This window comes from Salvelinus alpinus, chromosome 25 (genome assembly GCF_045679555.1).
Source record: "Salvelinus alpinus chromosome 25, SLU_Salpinus.1, whole genome shotgun sequence".
NCBI classification, from domain to species: domain Eukaryota; kingdom Metazoa; phylum Chordata; class Actinopteri; order Salmoniformes; family Salmonidae; genus Salvelinus; species Salvelinus alpinus.
In genome coordinates, this window is record NC_092110.1 from 28,321,462 (window position 1) to 28,338,673 (window position 17,212).

General features: G+C 43.0%; 1 protein-coding gene across 1 annotated transcript in view; it reads right to left on the reverse strand.

Annotated features, from left to right (window-relative positions):
• The window catches only part of LOC139553765 (tyrosine-protein kinase receptor-like), an 85,776-nt gene that overhangs the window by 2,900 nt on the left and 65,664 nt on the right, over positions 1 to 17,212 (reverse strand). Inside the window, exons 13-28 of the mRNA XM_071366409.1 lie at positions 16,949 to 17,099; positions 16,461 to 16,580; positions 14,316 to 14,472; positions 13,663 to 13,845; positions 12,925 to 13,023; positions 12,157 to 12,309; positions 11,788 to 11,901; positions 9,472 to 9,658; positions 9,269 to 9,359; positions 5,327 to 5,391; positions 4,516 to 4,645; positions 4,098 to 4,195; positions 3,912 to 4,004; positions 3,564 to 3,665; positions 286 to 420; positions 53 to 143 (exon numbers count right to left, since the gene is read on the reverse strand). Of these exons, the coding sequence (XP_071222510.1) occupies positions 53 to 143; positions 286 to 420; positions 3,564 to 3,665; positions 3,912 to 4,004; positions 4,098 to 4,195; positions 4,516 to 4,645; positions 5,327 to 5,391; positions 9,269 to 9,359; positions 9,472 to 9,658; positions 11,788 to 11,901; positions 12,157 to 12,309; positions 12,925 to 13,023; positions 13,663 to 13,845; positions 14,316 to 14,472; positions 16,461 to 16,580; positions 16,949 to 17,099 (1,969 nt within the window). The remainder of the gene's footprint in view (positions 1 to 52; positions 144 to 285; positions 421 to 3,563; positions 3,666 to 3,911; positions 4,005 to 4,097; positions 4,196 to 4,515; positions 4,646 to 5,326; positions 5,392 to 9,268; positions 9,360 to 9,471; positions 9,659 to 11,787; positions 11,902 to 12,156; positions 12,310 to 12,924; positions 13,024 to 13,662; positions 13,846 to 14,315; positions 14,473 to 16,460; positions 16,581 to 16,948; positions 17,100 to 17,212) is intronic.

Here is a 17,212-nt window from a genome sequence, read left to right on the forward strand (position 1 = left end):
TATGGTGAGTGTTGTGAAGAAAATGCATCCCTGGCTGCGAGTGGGTCAGGACCTGAGTGCAGTAGTTGATCCTCTCCAGAATGGTGGAGAAATTGGGTCTGTGTTCAGGGCAGTGCTGCCAGCACTGAGTCATGATCCTGTACCTACAGAAGAGAGTTGGAGAAAAGCAAACTGAATCATGGATTTAAGTCTAAAACTGCATATTGGCCTTGCAACGGACCTAAATGCATTATAAACTCCCGTCAAGAGAGTTAACTCTCCATCAGCTCAATCTGATCTACTCACACAGGCCCGGGACAGCTCTTAGGGGGGTCCATCCTCCCCCCACTTGTCACAAACTCCAGAACCTCCTGGTTGGTTTTGCAGGGATAAGGCATGTAGCCTAGAGAGAAAATCTCCCAGAGCAGTACACCAAACGACCTGCAGAGGGAGAGCAGAGGTCAGATAAAAGAGTAGATATGAGAAATCAGCTGCTTCAGAAAGTATTGACACCCCTCGACTTATTACACATATTGTTATGTTACAGCCTGAATAAAATATGGATTACCCATAATGACAAAGTGAAAACATGTTTTTAGACATTTTTCCAAATCTATTGAAAATGAAATACAGAAATATCTCATTTATATAAGTATTCACACCCCGAGTCAATACTTTGTAGAAGCACCTTTGGCGGCAATTACAACTTTGAGTCGTCTTGGGTATGTCTGTATCAGCTTTGCACATCTGGATTTGGGGATTTTTTTGAAGGGAGCGGGGAGTCTTTCACAGATTTTCAATGGCATTGAAGTCTGGCCTTTGGCTGAGCCACTCAAGGTCTTTCACATTCTTGTTCTGAAGCCATTCCAGTGTTGCTTTGGATGTATGCTTGGGGTCATTATCCTGATGGAACCTAAATCATCGTTTTCACTCTGTATTTGCCTGTATTTGTCTCCATGCATTGTTCCCTCTATCCTTACCAGTCTCCGGTCCCTGCCTCTGAAAAGCATCCCCATAGCATGATGCTGCCACCACCATGCTTCACGATAGGGACGGTGTTAGACCGGTAATAAGCTGTGCCTTGTTTTCGCCAGACAAAGCGATTTGCATTCAGGCCAAAGAGTTCAATTTTTGTCTCATCAGACCCCAGAATCTTTTGCCTTATGCTCTCAGAGTCTTTCATGTGCCTTTTTGCAAACTCCAGGCGTGCTGTCATGTGCATATTTCTCAGGAGTGGCTTCCGTCTAGCCAGTCTCCCATAAAGCCCAGATTGGCGAAGTGCTGTAGAGACTGTTGTCCTTCTGGCAGGTTCTCTCATCTCAGTCAATGAACTCTGTAGTTCTGTCATAGTGGTCATTAGGTTCTTGGTCATCTCCATGACCAAGGTCCTTCTTGCCCGGTTGCTCAGTTTGGTCGGACAGCCAGTTCTAGGCAGAGTCTGGGTAGTTCCATATTTTTTCCATTTCCCAATGATGGAGACCACTCTTCTCTTGGAAACTTTCAACACTATAGTTTTATACCCTTTCCCAGATATACAGTGGGGAGAACAAGTATTTGATACACTGCCGATTTTGCAGGTTTTCCTACTTACAAAGCATGTAGAGGTCTGTCATTTTTATCATAGGTACACTTCAACTGTGAGAGACGGAATCTAAAACAAAAATCCAGAAAATCACATTGTATGATTTTTAAGTAATTAATTTGCATTTTATTGCATGACATAAGTATTTGATCACCTACCAACCAGTAAGAATTCCGGCTCTCACAGACCTGTTAGTTTTTCTTTAAGAAGCCCTCCTGTTCTCCACTCATTACCTGTATTAACTGCACCTGTTTGAGCTCGTTACCTGTATAAAAGACACCTGTCCACACACTCAATCAAACAGACTCCAACCTCTCCACAATGGCCAAGACCAGAGAGCTGTGTAAGGACATCAGGGATAAATTGTAGACCTGTACAAGGCTGGGATGGGCTACAGGACAATAGCCAAGCAGCTTGGTGAGAAGGCAACAACTGTTGGCACAATTATTAGAAAATGGAAGAAGTTCAAGATGACGGTCAATCACCCTCGGTCTGGGGCTCCATGCAAGATCTCACCTCGTGGGGCATCAATGATCATGAGGAATGTGAGGGATCAGCCCAGAACTACACGGCAGGACCTGGTCAATGACCTGAAGAGAGCTGGGACCACAGTCTCAAAGAAAACCATTAGTAACACACTACGCCGTCATGGATTAAAATCCTGCAGCGCACGCAAGGTCCCCCTGCTCAAGCCAGCGCATGTCCAGGCCCGTCTGAAGTTTGCCAATGACCATCTGGATGATCCAGAGGAGGAATGGGAGAAGGTCATGTGGTCTGATGAGACAAAAATTGAGCTTTTTGCTCTAAACTCCACTCGCCGTGTTTGGAGGAATAGAAGGATGAGTACAACCCCAAGAACACCATCCCAACCGTGAAGCATGGAGGTGGAAACATCATTCTTTGGGGATGCTTTTCTGCAAAGGGGACAGGACGACTGCACCGTATTGAAGGGAGGATGGATGGGGCCATGTATCGCGAGATCTTGACCAACAACCTCCTTCCCTCAGTAAGAGCATTGAAGATGGGTCGTGGCTGGGTCTTCCAGCATGACAACGACCCGAAACACACAGCCAGGGCAACTAAGGAGTGGCTCCGTAAGAAGCATCTCAAGGTCCTGGAGTGGCCTAGCCAGTCTCCAGACCTGAACCCAATAGAAAATCTTTGGAGGGAGCCGAAAGTCCGTATTGCCCAGCGACAGCCCCGAAACCTGAAGGATCTGGAGAAGGTCTGTATGGAGGAGTGGGCCAAAATCCCTGCTGCAGTGTGTGCAAACCTGGTCAAGAACTACAGGAAACGTATGATCTCTGTAATTGCAAACTAAGGTTTCTGTACCAAATATTCAGTTCTGCTTTTCTGATGTATCAAATACTTATGTCATGCAATAAAATGCAAATTAATTAATTAAAAATCATACAATGTGATTTTCTGGATTTTTGTTTTAGATTCCTTCTCTCACAGTTGAAGTGTACGTATGATAAAAATTACAGACCTCTACATGCTTTGTAAGTAGGAAAACCTGCAAAATTGTCAGTGTATCAAATACTTGTTCTCCCCACTGTATGTCTCATCACAATTCTATCTCTGAGATCTACAGACAGTTCCTTGGACTTCATGGTATAGTTTCTGCTCCTGACATGCATTGTCAACTGTGGGACCTTATATAGACAGGTGTGTTTCTTTCTAAATTATGTCCAAACAATTGAGTTGGCCACAGGAAACGGGATGCACCTGAGATCAATTTGGAGTGTCATTGCAAATGGGTGTTAATACTTATGTCAATTAGATATTTCTGTATTTCATTTTCAATAAATTAGCAAAAATGTCTAAAAACCTGTTTTCACTGTCATTGTGTGTATATGGCTGAGAAACAAATTCTGTCTGTAACACAACAAAATATGGAATACGTCAAGGGGTATGAATACTTTCTGAAGGCACTGTATGTACTGCTACTAGTCATTCAACTACAGTTTGGATACATCATGTAATAGAGTGAATAGGTTACCAGGTGTCAGTCTTGCAGGTGAAGATGCCCTCCATGAAGGCCTCTGGAGGCATCCACTTGACGGGCAGCATGGCACGGCCACCCTTTCTGTAGTAGCTGGCCCTGTGGAGGAGAATGAGTCATGGTTAGTGTCTGAAACTCCTCTATAACTCAATGGGAATAGTACTCTCAAGTCTTCACTGCGTGGAGACTAGACTGATCCAACAGATACGTTGAGATATCAGCTGGGAAAAACACAGAATGGAGAAATGAAACATCACAAGGCGTTAAGATCCTGTTTGGGGGATGCTGAACTGAAGCAACAAGCAGCATGGTATTGGGACAGAGAGAACTGGTGGTTAAGTATACCTGTATATATCACGCGCCATTCCAAAGTCTCCTATCTTAGCCACTCGGTCTGGTCCAGGGCAGGTCAGCAAACAATTCCTGGCAGCTATATCTCTGAAACACACAACAAACAACATTGAATACCTCTTTATGTAGTATGAATACTGTATACAAAAGGTTATTGGTTTGGTAGGAGGACATGGTAACCTGTGGATGAAGTGGTTCTCCTCTAGGTAACGGCAGCCGAAGGCGATGTCTCTGGCCACGTGTAGCAGCTCCAGCATGGTGAGGGAGGAGCTCTGACTCTGAAAAAACACCACACACACAAAACCATTACTACTGACATACAGCTACAGACCCATAGGGCTGTTGAACACTTCAGGCAGCTGAGAGGCACTCTGCTACTGACCGTTTTGGGTCGGTTCTGTCTCAGGAAGCTACTGACCGTTTTGGGTCGGTTCTGTCTCAGGAAGCTACTGACCGTTTTGGGTCGGTTCTGTCTCAGGAAGCTACTGACCGTTTTGGGTCGGTTCTGTCTCAGAAAGCTACTGACCGTTTTGGGTCGGTTCTGTCTCAGGAAGCTACTGACCGTTTTGGGTCGGTTCTGTCTCAGGAAGCTACTGACCGTTTTGGGTCGGTTCTGTCTCAGGAAGCTCTTCATATCGCCTCCAGTCATCAGCTCCAGGAGGATGCAGCGGGGCAGGATCTGCAGACTCACCCCGATGCAGCGCACTATGTTCTGGTGGCTGAACTTACTGTGGACACACAAGAACAGCGGTGGTGAACACACTTCTGTACCTCAGGCTAGGAGAGTTGGCCAGACACCAGCTGTAATGGCTTTAGGGTACAGGACTGTTTTTTACAAGTTGTGTGTGGTGTGGTGTGGTGGCATCAACATATTAATGAATGTGTCTGTGTTTATGTCTAGGCTGTGTCTAGTATTATTAAATCACCAGGAAACGCCCAATTTACCCCAGGCTACTCATTATATACTCTGTTGTGCCTGCCTTAGACGGACAGCGTCTGCCCGACAGAGATGCTTTTAGCAGAGCTCCATTTGGAGGCGAGACAGATTTCTTCTGGCAACCAGCTGCTGTTACCTCAACGGCGATGAATTACCTGACTCTCTATGATAAACAACAGCTGGGGAGCTGTTTACCAAAATAAGCAGTGAATGAGGAGAGTCACAAAACATGGCAGCAGATTAGACTGCCAAGCGCTAAGTGATGGTATGACAGTGTCTGGGTGTCATCTGCCTCCCTCATACGTTACTCTGTGTGTCATCTGCCTCCCTCATACGTTACTCTGTGTGTCAGTGAGTGAGTGAGTGAGTGAGTGAGTGAGTGAGTGAGTGAGTGAGTGAGTGAGAGAGAGAGAGAGAGAGAGAGAGAGAGAGGGGAAGTGGATGAGGCCCTGTGTGTTCCAGCCTAGTCCACCTCATAATCAGCGCCTCCATCAGGAAATCCATTTCGTCCTGTTCGGAGCAGATCTCCGGAAGAGTCTGTGGAGCAGAAAGGTAATAACAGGCAGTCAGGCCCTATTCAGAACAGAACACATGCAGAGAGCGAGACACCCCATGGCATGCACTCATCAGCTGATTCACCCAAGGAAATTACAGTTGATTTTCATAGCAGATTTTTCTAGAGAAATCTATTAATTAATATATGCAGCAGAATGACTAAAGAAATGAATTGTGTTCTGTACAATGTTAATGTCTACAGTATGTATGATGCAATGATACATTTTAAACTACTATTAGATTATAATGTAATCAGTCATTGTTTGAGTTGCATCCTGCATTTTTCCAAGCAGAAGTGATACAAACAGACATGTCGTGTCAGAGCGAAACACAGAAGGGCATTTAGATCAGTGTTGGAGTCTTTTGAAAGGTCACCAGCATGATCTCCTTTGTTAGGTTATAGGTCTGTACGTCACTGTTACTTACAACACAGAGCTAGAGCCTTTCTTAAGGCAGGTGTAAATACACCAGACCAGCAGTACACATAATGAAGGAAATGCAGAGGGAAACTGCCATAGAGGAGGAACACTCTTAGTTACTCTTAGCATTTTAGTCAAAAGGTTATCAATATTACAGTTTTTCCCAATTGTTTACACACTAAAACTGGCCCATGAGGCACAATGACCCAAACCTGTAACTAATTTACAGGTTTGGGTCATTGTGCCAGACACCACATCTGCAATACTACTGGCACATGTTTTGCTTTACACTCAGACTGCAATTTTGTAACAAACATTTGGCAAAACACAACACACAATTCTCTACCTTTGGCACAACCTTCACAACTAAAATATCTTGTGTGCAAATGAAAAGCAACTCAGTTCAACAAGCTAAGCTCAATTACCAATTGATCACCTTCTCTCTTCACATGTGCAAACACTAATTGCATAAATGTTCACTTTGCAATCAGACCTTTGGTATGGATAAAGAGCCCACAGGTGAGAACTCCTGTGTTTGGAGAACAATGGAAGCAAACTTGGTAGAGAGAGGTGGAGGTAGAGGTTGAGGTGGGGGTAGAGGTAGAGGTAGAGGTAGAGGTAGAGGTGGAGGAATATGTTATTTGTCTTATGCAGCTGTATGACCCAGTGGGTGAATAAACTTGGTTTGAGCTTTACTAAGCATCCGTGAGTTTTTCTCTGTTTATTTAGAACCTTACAAAGGCGAAACAAGTAAATGTTTCATGTATTACTGTATGAAATTGGGAGCTATATTGCTTTGCAACATGTTTATCTTGTATACTGTATTACTGTAGTGTTTACTGTACTGCATGCTATTTTGGTTTTGTAGAACTAAAAGACGACCACCACGTGGTGGTAGAACGCATCTATTTACAGACAAACAGGAGGCTGCCATTGTGTAAATGGTAGTTGAAAATAATGCAATAAGACTGCGGGAAATCGAACAACAGATTATTGAAAACCCTGCCATCTTCAATATCAGAGTGAGTTTATCAACCATATTAAGAAACACCATCTCTGGATGAAGCAAATCTACAGAGTCCCATTTGAAAGGAATTCCCAAAGAGTGAAGGATAAACGGTATGAATATGTGCAAGTAGTATTACACTCTTGAAACATTAGAGACTCATTGATGTTGCCAGTGAACTTTACTATACAGCAAATACAGTATTTGCTGTCATTTCAGAGAATCATGGAGTTGGATGCAAGTCCCATCCCCCAGGAACTCATATTCATAGATGAGGCTGGATTCAATTTAGCAAAGATGAGGAGGAGAGGAAGGAACATCCTCGGTCAACGTGCCATCATTGAGGTACCTGGCCAGCGTGGGGGAAATATTACCATATGCGTAGCTATGCGCCACAGTGGGGTCCTCCACCGTTATGCCACCCTTGGACCATACAGCACTGCTCATTTCCTTAATTTCTGAACACCGTACACATCAGTCTTTTTTAGCCAGAGCAGAGAAGCCCAGGCGATCCTGAACAGCAAATGTTCTAATTTGGGACAACGTGAGTTTCCATCAGGCTGCTCAGATCCGCAACTGCTCCCATGACCATCCCTGGTTTACAATTCTCTATTTCTCAACCCTATTGAGGAGTTGTTTTCAGCATGGGGGTGGAAGGTGTATTATCGCAAACCCCATGAACGTATGGCCGTAATCCAGGCAATGGAGGAGGCATATGGTGACACTCCAGTCTTTTCAGGGGTGGATGCGTCATGCCAGAAGATATTTCTCCGCTGTCTGACCAAGGAGAATATCGCCTGTGATGTTGATGAAAATCTGTGCCCGGACAAAAACAACATATATGACTGATTTTGTTTCCGCAATGGAGTATTTGTTTCTTGACTTATGATTTAGATTTGACTGTATTTTGACGGTTTCTTTATCTATTTCGTACAATTGAGCTAACATACAGTACAGCAGTACAAATAGGCCTATTTTTATTCTTTTGCATATGCAAAAATATATTTACTGTATGTTTGCATTTTTACTGTACAGTTGCAGTCGGAAGTTTACATACATTTAGGTTGGAGTCATTAAAACTAGTTTTTCAACCACTCCACAAATGTCTTGTTAGCAAACTATAGTTTTGGCAAATCGGTTAGGACATCTACTTTGTGCATGACACAAGTAATTTGTCCAACAATTGTTTACAGACAGATTATTTCACTGTATCACAATTCCAGTGGGTCAGAAGTTGACATACACTAAATTGACTGTGCCTTTAAACAGCTTGGAAAATTCCAGAAAATTATGTCATGGCTTTAGAAGCTTCTGATAGGCTAGTTGACATCATTTGAGTCAATTGGAGGTGTATCTGTGGATGTATTTCTCTCAGCAGATTACTTTCACTGTAGAACATTGTATTGAAATGTAGATATAAGCCGATGAAAGACCAAAGAGCTTTAGATTTAGAACAACAGTGTTTACATGGTATATCCAAAAATGTACTATTATGAAAGCAGTGTTTGCCATTTGATGCAAATGCTTCATTCTGACATGTGTTTATGGCATTTTGAATGCAGTGTTACATTTTGAAGATGTGAGGCATTTTGCATTTTGTGTGTGCAGTTTTGGGAATTGTGTGTAGAGTTTTGAAAAAAGGAGACAGTTTTGAAAACGTGTGTAAGCAGTTGGAAAAAACTAACTTCTGACCCACTGGGAATGTGATGAAAGAAATAAAAGCTGAAATAAATAATTTTCTCTACTATTATTCTGACATGTTACATTCTTAAAATAAAGTGGTGATCCTACCTGACCTAAAACAGGATTTTTTTACTAGGATCAAATGTCAGGAATTGTGAAAAACTGAGTTTAAATGTATTTGGCTCAGGTATATGTAAACTTCCCGACTTCAACTGTATGTGTGCTTACAGTATGCTGTTTGACATGTATTGAGTCATGTTGAAATATATAAAAAAAAAATGCATTTGTGTTCCTTTCTTGTTTGAGTACACACAAACAATATACAGTATAACAAAATCTTAGTCTTTACACTGAAATAGGTTCTGATAGTAGTGTTTTGAATTTGTCACATTGGTGTGATCTCGGTTGTCACAAAGTTTTATTCATTTGATTTGTGTGTGTGTCTCATTTGTATGCAGAGTTTAATTTTGAGCAGGGAGTACATGATTTTGATTGCTGTGTTTCATTTTGCAAGATGTCTGTGGGGTTTGGGGAAACTGTTTTGTGTTTTGTGCTTAGAATTTTGAGTACATGAGATGTAGTTTCAGCAAACGTGTGTTAACTTGGAAAAACTGTAAACATCTTCTACTCTTTGTTTTTGGCTATTCATGCATATGCAATGCCCAAGAGGAATTATATAATTTCAACTGTTCTGTGCTGATATATTCTTAGTCATGGAGGAGCTATGGAGCCAAAAGAAGAGGGAACTGACCTTTATGGCCACTTGCATGGCTGTGTTCTCGCCATTCATCCCCAGAACCTGGCCTTCATACACCTCCCCAAATGCTCCATGGCCCAATGCCCTGTAAACACACACCAAGCCAGACAGGTGACAAAGAGCTTCAGTCCATTATGTAATGCACGTTGTAGCTTATAGTTCTGTGCTCAGTCAGCTGTACTGTGTGTGTGGACTACCTGAGGAGGGTGATGTTCTTGCGTGGTACTTCATTCAGCTCACTCAGCGAAGCAGCCTTGCCAGCAAAGCAGTAGTTTGGGTTGTAATCTGTCATGATGGTGGATGACCGGATCTTACTCAGCTTGTATTCTGGGCTCTGGAGACGCAGCCTAACTGCGTGCAGCTGGTTCTTCTTACGGTAGTATACTGTAGGAGAGAGAGACCAGGAAGACAGTGTTGGTTACTGTGATACAGCCCTCGGCTTCAAACTGTTGCTATACTGTACCTATCAGAGACATAACACACTATCCCTGCATCAGACACTACCCTAATGTCTGTCTGTCCTCTAACCTCTGGCCTCTGACCTCTGGCCCTGGTCCAGTCAGTGACTAGCTGTGAGTCTGTGAGTTGAGGACCGAGGACTCACCCCGATGCAGGTTGGTAGTCTGCCTGGGGGGCTGGGTGGGGGCCCTGGGGGGCGATGCGTGGTGGTGAGAGGTGCCCTCTGCCGTGACGTCGAGCTGCAGGTGCAGACAGACGCGACGCTCGGGGGGGAGGAGTGGGGGGGCCGTGGACAGACTACCAACCTACTTGGGGGAGAGCTCAGGTGAAGAGACAATGTTAACTGTCTGAGGTCTGTCTCTACCTGGATGGGCCCTCACCATGGGCCACAGTGGGGCTGCTTGACCATCTGGCTTTTGGGTTGAGTTGGGTGTGTGTGTTGTATTGTGTTGTGTGTGTGTTGTGTTGAGTTGAGTGTGTGTATGTTGTGTGTTAGGATATAGAGAAACTATATATTGATACTGTACAGTATGCCTTTTGAATTGACAGTGCTAGAGACAGGAAGCAGCTCTGATATCACTTCCTCTGAGGCTTATGGGAAAGTTCTGTGGTCTTACGCAAAGGGACTTTCACTACACAGTGAAGCTTTGTGTTAATGACAGGTTTTAATTATTTAGCATTGGAAAAAAGTACAGTTACACTTCAGTCATAGCACAGTGTGTTACAGTTAGTGCACAAGTCAAACTCTAAATATGAGGATCTCATACCGACATAGAGGGAATGTTGATATTTGGTGATATCAGTTTGTCTGACATCATCAAGAAAAAATTATACCATCCCACTGGGCACACACTGGTTGAACCAATGTGGAATAGATGTTGACATTCTGTCATGGTAAGACACTCCATGATTAGACACTCCTTAATCAGCACTGGCAGGAAAGTAAGAGTCCTACACTGCCAGAATCACCCTCCCCTCTTACCGCAGCACACGCTCGTCAAAAAGGGAACAGTCAAAGAGGAACTTAAAATAATCCTCACTGTCAAACATTTCTGTCCCAAAAATGAATAAGACAATCAGTCCATTTTTGGAGCATGAGCACACATAAAGTACACATATAACACAGTAGCAGCATTCATTATGATATTAATCATTGATCGCTCTGGCAAGACGAGGTTAGACACTAATATTAGTATAATAGATTATTATTCTTTCTTTCACTCCTCAATGTTTCCAAAGTAGAATAATCATAGGTACAATTTTAAAGTTAATAGCAGTCATTTCCCTAATTATTCCTTTTAGCAGGCTTATTGTGCAATCATTAGCATTAAGCGATTAAACCATGTTTCACCTTGAATTAAAATAAACCCATGTGATTATAAAACAAGTATAGAGGGTAAGAATTGTTACTGGTGTGGAGATTTGTCCAATGTGCACTTTTAAGCATGACTAGATAAACAGTATATGTATGTTATTGCACATACTTGGGACCATCAATCCCAATGTGCCAGACAACTAAATGAATACTTAGCCAACCCCTTCACTCTGTTAGAAACATCTTAGATTTTGTGGAAGTAAAGTGCAAGAGTGAAAGGTGGCTAGACAGTAATCCCTTCAGCCCCTCCTAAAGTATGTGTATCACAGTTTAAATCAGTTTTGTCTCTACCAGGCTTGATATCTGGAAGAAATATAATGCCCAAGGGCTGACAAGACAAACCCATTTTTGTCAATGTGGATTTCCCAAAAGAGGATTATAAGCAACAATTCCTAAAAGGCCACCTTTTGTACTATTTTCTACAAGTATCTTCCTGACTGTTAAATGCAGTGTTGAATCATGGACTTCCACCATTCACTCACATCCAACGTCACATTTCCCTCAAAGAGAATACATTAAACCACAGCTTGGTTTAAAATGCCAAGCTCCTGCCTTTTCATGATGCTTTCATTGTCAGAAAGTTAAATACAGTATCGTTGGCATGGAAAGAAAGTTACAGCTCACAGACGGTGAAAGGTGGAGGGCACAGAATCAACACAGAATTGGAAGAGTCTCTTACTGAGGGTGAGGCTGGCGCAGGTCAGGACGATGACCGTCACCACGATGGTTGCCACCACAGCTAGGATGAGGGACAAGGACAGCTGGCCTTCTGGAGCGAGGCCCTGATGGGCTGCTGGGGGGTCAGAGGTCAGGGTTAACAGGGAAAGATGGAGAACCACTCAGATCATAACAATGCATCAAAGACAATGTGATTATTCGAGAGGTAGTTCCTTCCATTCCATTTCTCAATTTCTCTCCTTTTATGAGTGTACCATTTCAAGAGAAACACAGTGGTAGATCTGTGAAATTCTCAAGGACAGAATTTTAAATTGAGCTTATATGATCCCAAACCACTTCTCGTAAATGAGGGTTTTTACTTGACTGTTACCTGTGCAGGTGACGTTGTCACTGGCCAGCACCTCCTCGTTGTGACAGAGGCAAATGATGAGTTGAGTGTCCTCGTCCCATTTGCAGCTCTGGGTCTGGCAGTGACCGCAGTTGAGCTGCACCTTGATCTCACATTCTCCATGGCTCTCCATGGCTGAGTGGGGAGGATGACAGAGGAAGTTCACCACATGAATCTCACAAGAAGAATACTGTAGCAGAAGCACTGGTCAACTTAGCCATATCTATGGCTAAAAAGATAAGCTGTTTCGCAATCAGTGTTCTTTCTCTTCTTCATAACGTTGTCAAACACTGGACTTCAATTCTTAACTATGGTCAACGAAAACAAATCGTGGTTTCACTGTAAAGTCGGTACTGCATGGCCATGGGTCAGTTGATCTGTTTTAGTTTGTGTCTTTTTCATGTCTGTCACTACACAGAGGACTGCTTTGTATTCTGTCCTGCATTGGCAGCACATGCATTGGACTCAAATGACATTGTCGTGCCGTAAAGAATTGAGGGGCTGTCTGTTCCTCTACATCATTGAAAAAAGAGAAGGTTGCATGGCGCCAGGATCAACAGGATCCGTGAGGCCCTGAATTAGTTAACTAGTGTCTGAGGGATGAGGAGCCCATCCCTTCTTCTCCCACTGAATCAGAATCAGGTGGTAGAGACACACAGACCTCTGTGTTACGGCCTGGGCTCGCTCTCTGCTCTCCCCCCCCTCTCTTCTGGCCCCCAGTGACACTGATGAAGGAGGAGAAATCCTTACCTGCCAGCGGATGGAGAAATATTTCCCCCATGGGATTAACAAAGGAGATGCCATCCTGACCGCCCGCTGTGATGTCATCAATCAGCGCAGCATCGCCACCTTGATTTAGATGAAACACGATATCAAAGATAAGTGAATGCAGAGAGATTGTAAAAGTCTATGTTTGAGTTAATAATAACAATGGTATATTATTGCTTGCATAACATATGCTCACATTATAAATCTTTATTTTGATCAAAGACGGTCTGGGTAGAGGGAGTATGTGTGGTATGTTAACAATGTTGAAAGAAATCAAATTTTTATCAGTCTGTACATATCTCCTCTCAGTGTGTGCCATGTTTTTCAGAGGAGCTAAAGGACCTCCAATCTTATCAGTCAATTAAGTAGAACTTTCTTCCCCAGACAAAACAAAAAGCAGGGTCTTTCATGATCTCAGTATGAGTTCAACCTGTCTCATAATATCACAACATTCAGAGAGGGATGTTTATTCTGTCACCAATCCATGATTAGTAAATCATACCAGATAAAGGCAGAAAAGCAGGGAATGTTATCAGCCTTCCCCTTTCCTTGGGGCCAATGGAAATTCTCCAGCATAAATGTATTTGTCAGATTCATCACAGCTAGAAAAGAGCTGGAGGCTACAGAGGGAGGATCTTAAATCCAATAATAACACCCCTAGCAGTACAGTATGGCACATAGGAAAGCAGTAAATATTATTATGAGTGTGTGTTAGATTACCTCTGTATCCGCCTCCTCCTCCTCCAGCAGTGCAGGCTCCCCCTCCCCCTCCAAACCCTCCGAAGGTGGCCCAGGACAGTTTGGATAAGGCTTGGGGGCAGGAAGAACCCCCCTCTGCTCCCTCCAGGAGAGACTTCCCTGCCCACAGGTGGCTGGAGGAGTCCTTCCAGCCTCCACCTCCCCCTGAAGCATACACACACACACACACCTCATTTAGCCATCACTCTCTCTAAACACTTCTTCCATTGATGTTTGCATAAGATGTGTCGATAAATGCTCCATAAGAACTTGCTGGTCAAGGAGGATTTACAGGGAATGTTCCATGAGTCTTTTCCAAGTACATTAATACAGTACTGCCATATACACTATGTCTTTTCTTCCTTTTCAATGGTTGCATAAATCAAAAGGCTGCAACCAAGATTATAAGCAGACCCATAGGATAACCAGGGGTCAGGGCCAGCTTCTTGATACAAACACATGCACTCCTGCCCTTTCTCTGACACCTTCTACTGAAGACGCTCAAGTAGGAGCTTTAGCAGTCAGAGAAATGAAAGCCACGTGTTTTCAAGGAGCAGATAGCTAGCTCTGTGAAGAGAATCTCAGAGGGAAGGGAAAAGTGGAGGGGGTGAAGTGAGGGTGGAAACCCAACCAACCTGCTGCTCCAGTCTTGCCATTGGAGCTGGAGGCCACTGTGTCGTTCTCATACTGCTCCAGAGGGATCTGATTCAGGCTGCTCTCTGGGTCCTCCAGGTAGGCCTTCCCTCCACCACCAGCCGCTATCAGTAGAGGCACCAGCACCCCACCCTCCATCTGGCAGGGGTCACAGTCAAACACAATAGCAGCTTAAAAGTTCCAATGCATTCATTTTTATCTCAATGTCAAGTTATTTCTGCGTAACAATTAAGTATCTTACTGTGATTGTTTTCAATTAAAATGGTCAAAAAGAAACAAAAATAGCTTCTTAGCAAAGAGCAATTTCTCAAGCAATAATTTTGCTAGGACTGTCTGGAGTGGTCTGAGTGGGTTATTGGCAGAGAGGATTGGAACTGTAATTTATCGCTTGGTGATGTCACTAGGTAGGCAAAAACTCCATCCCACCAAAACAGGCTGAAATTTCAGGCAGTCTTTTCAGAAAGCTCTTACATTAGGGGGCTTTATTTTAACAAACCTAACACAATGGTAAATCTAAGCGCAGGCGGTAGAGCTATAGTTTCAGGAGGGTGTCAGCAAAAATATTTTTGCTATTGTCACTATCACAATTATCAGCACATTTGCTGGCGTTGGTGTGAAAGGGCTGGGTTTTGATGAATAAACAAGTTGTGGGTGTGTCTAGGCTTGGCCCCTCACTGGCCAATCAGAACGTGCTCCATGGTGAAATATTGTATGTGGTTGCTTCAAGTTGTGTATTTATGGTCTTTTATGTACTGCCTTTGTATCAACTCCAGTTCCAATGTTAGTCCATTATAGTTTGTTAAATGGCTTACAGAAACAAAATAAAAAAATGTTGACCTATTTTTGATAAATACATTCACTTCAACCCATTTGCAGTCCATATTGTTCTAAGTAATTGCACGGCTTCAATAGCATTCACACTGATATAGGGGCTAGGCCTACTGTAAATTGCATTATGGCTTAGCATTGACATGTCAAACATTGTCAATAAGCAAGATTACATTTATTATTGATAAGGCCTAAAAAGATCATGAATAATTCGAATCAAATTCTAAACAAAGCAACAACTTATTTTAATATTAAAACAAAGCAGACCATGGAGGGTTTTACGCACATTCAAATCTTTTCTCAGTAGCTGGACAAAGATCCTGAATAAATATAAAGGGAGAACGTCCACTCACCGTTATACTGCTCCCAAATAGGCCTATGTTTTATGAACATAGTCGGAACCATCTTACAGATCAGATCGCCTTCACACATCTCCACAAGTAGCATTACAAGCGCCCCACGTACATTGTCACCATAAAACCAGGAAGGTCAATCATTCTAATAAGTTTGGTTGTAATAAAATTGTATGAAAAACAAGCAATCTGTTTTTTTAACAACAACAATAATAAATAAAATGTCAAATGTAATGACATCATAAAATCTCCAGGATAAAAAGACACATTGCTGTTGAACCAGCCTTCGTTATTGTAGGCCTGAGGGAGGGCTTTCGGAAATTAGCACTTTGGATTATGTTTTTAAGGACACACCTTAAATATTTCCAGCCACCCATCTGAGTGCAAGCGAAATTATATTAGACAGGTAAATAGCTGAACCTGGCGTTAGGGCTGGAACATGCCAGTGCGCCAGTTTTTAAATTATGAAATTGCAAACTAACGTGCATTTGACACCAGCGCCGCCTTAACACCAGCCAAAAATAGAATCCTAAAAGGGCATTATCATCATTTTCACAATTTCACAGTATTGTTCCAACCTCCTAGTGTGGAAATATATATAAAACACAGGAAAATCACTCTACCCTCTGTCATAGTCCATAGTACAAATGAGGGGCCAGTCCAGCGTTTCAAAGAGATAAAACTTCTAGATTAAAGGGTTCTTGTCATACAAACCAGTTAACATAAACTCTGACCTCTACTGCTTGTAACACTACATCTGTAGATAAATACCATGATAAATAATATTTTAGAATGGCTTCAGAAGATCTTCTAAGCTCATCCATCGGTTCATATCTAACAGCTACATGTGCTTCCGATGGACAGCATCATGGCTTTCATTTTGTGGAGATGAGATAAAGGCAGAGAACAGTTGACTCAAGTTAGGTTAAGAGGAGGGTCTCTTACCTTGTAGATATAGGTGGCTCCTCCGCCTCCCCCTCCTCCTCCTGCCCACTCTTCACCAGTGAACTCATCTTCTATCACCGAGGATTCCCCCAAGCAGATCTTCTGTGTCAGGGGATTTCTCTACAGAGAACATTTGAATGTGGTTAGATCAGAGAGAGAGTGGCTGCAAGTCTGAGATTTTCTTTTCATACCATCAGGAGATAAATACTTCAGGGTGGCACCCAAGATAGCAGAAAGTTGAAAGGAAAGTAAACGCTCACTAAAATGAATCGGACATATTTGAACAGCAGGTTATCCGGTAACACTTTATTTGAATAGTCCACCTGTAGACGCTCTTTAGACTATTTACAGACTCAGTAACATGTCGACTAACTATCTACTATCTACTGCTCTACAGATGGAAAATCCGGACTATCCAAATAAAGTGTGACTGTTTATCCACCCATAATGTCACCCGAGGTAACCTAACTCTCCCCTCTACGACTCACCCCTGGACAGGCATCCTCCCCCTGATGTCCCACCAGTATATACATGATGTCTCCCTTCTCCAGAGGGAAGATGGCTGAGATGAAGACCCCGTGGGAGCGCTTGTTGTGGTTCTTTGCTCCTTTGCCACCTGCGGCTCCATAGGCTGAGATCCTAAGGATTGCACAGTAAACCATAGAAATGGAATGAATAGAAAGTGTGTCTTCATTCGAGTCAATGATGGCATAATGGGTGGACTGGCAGCCGTTTTGAGTGCACCCATGCCA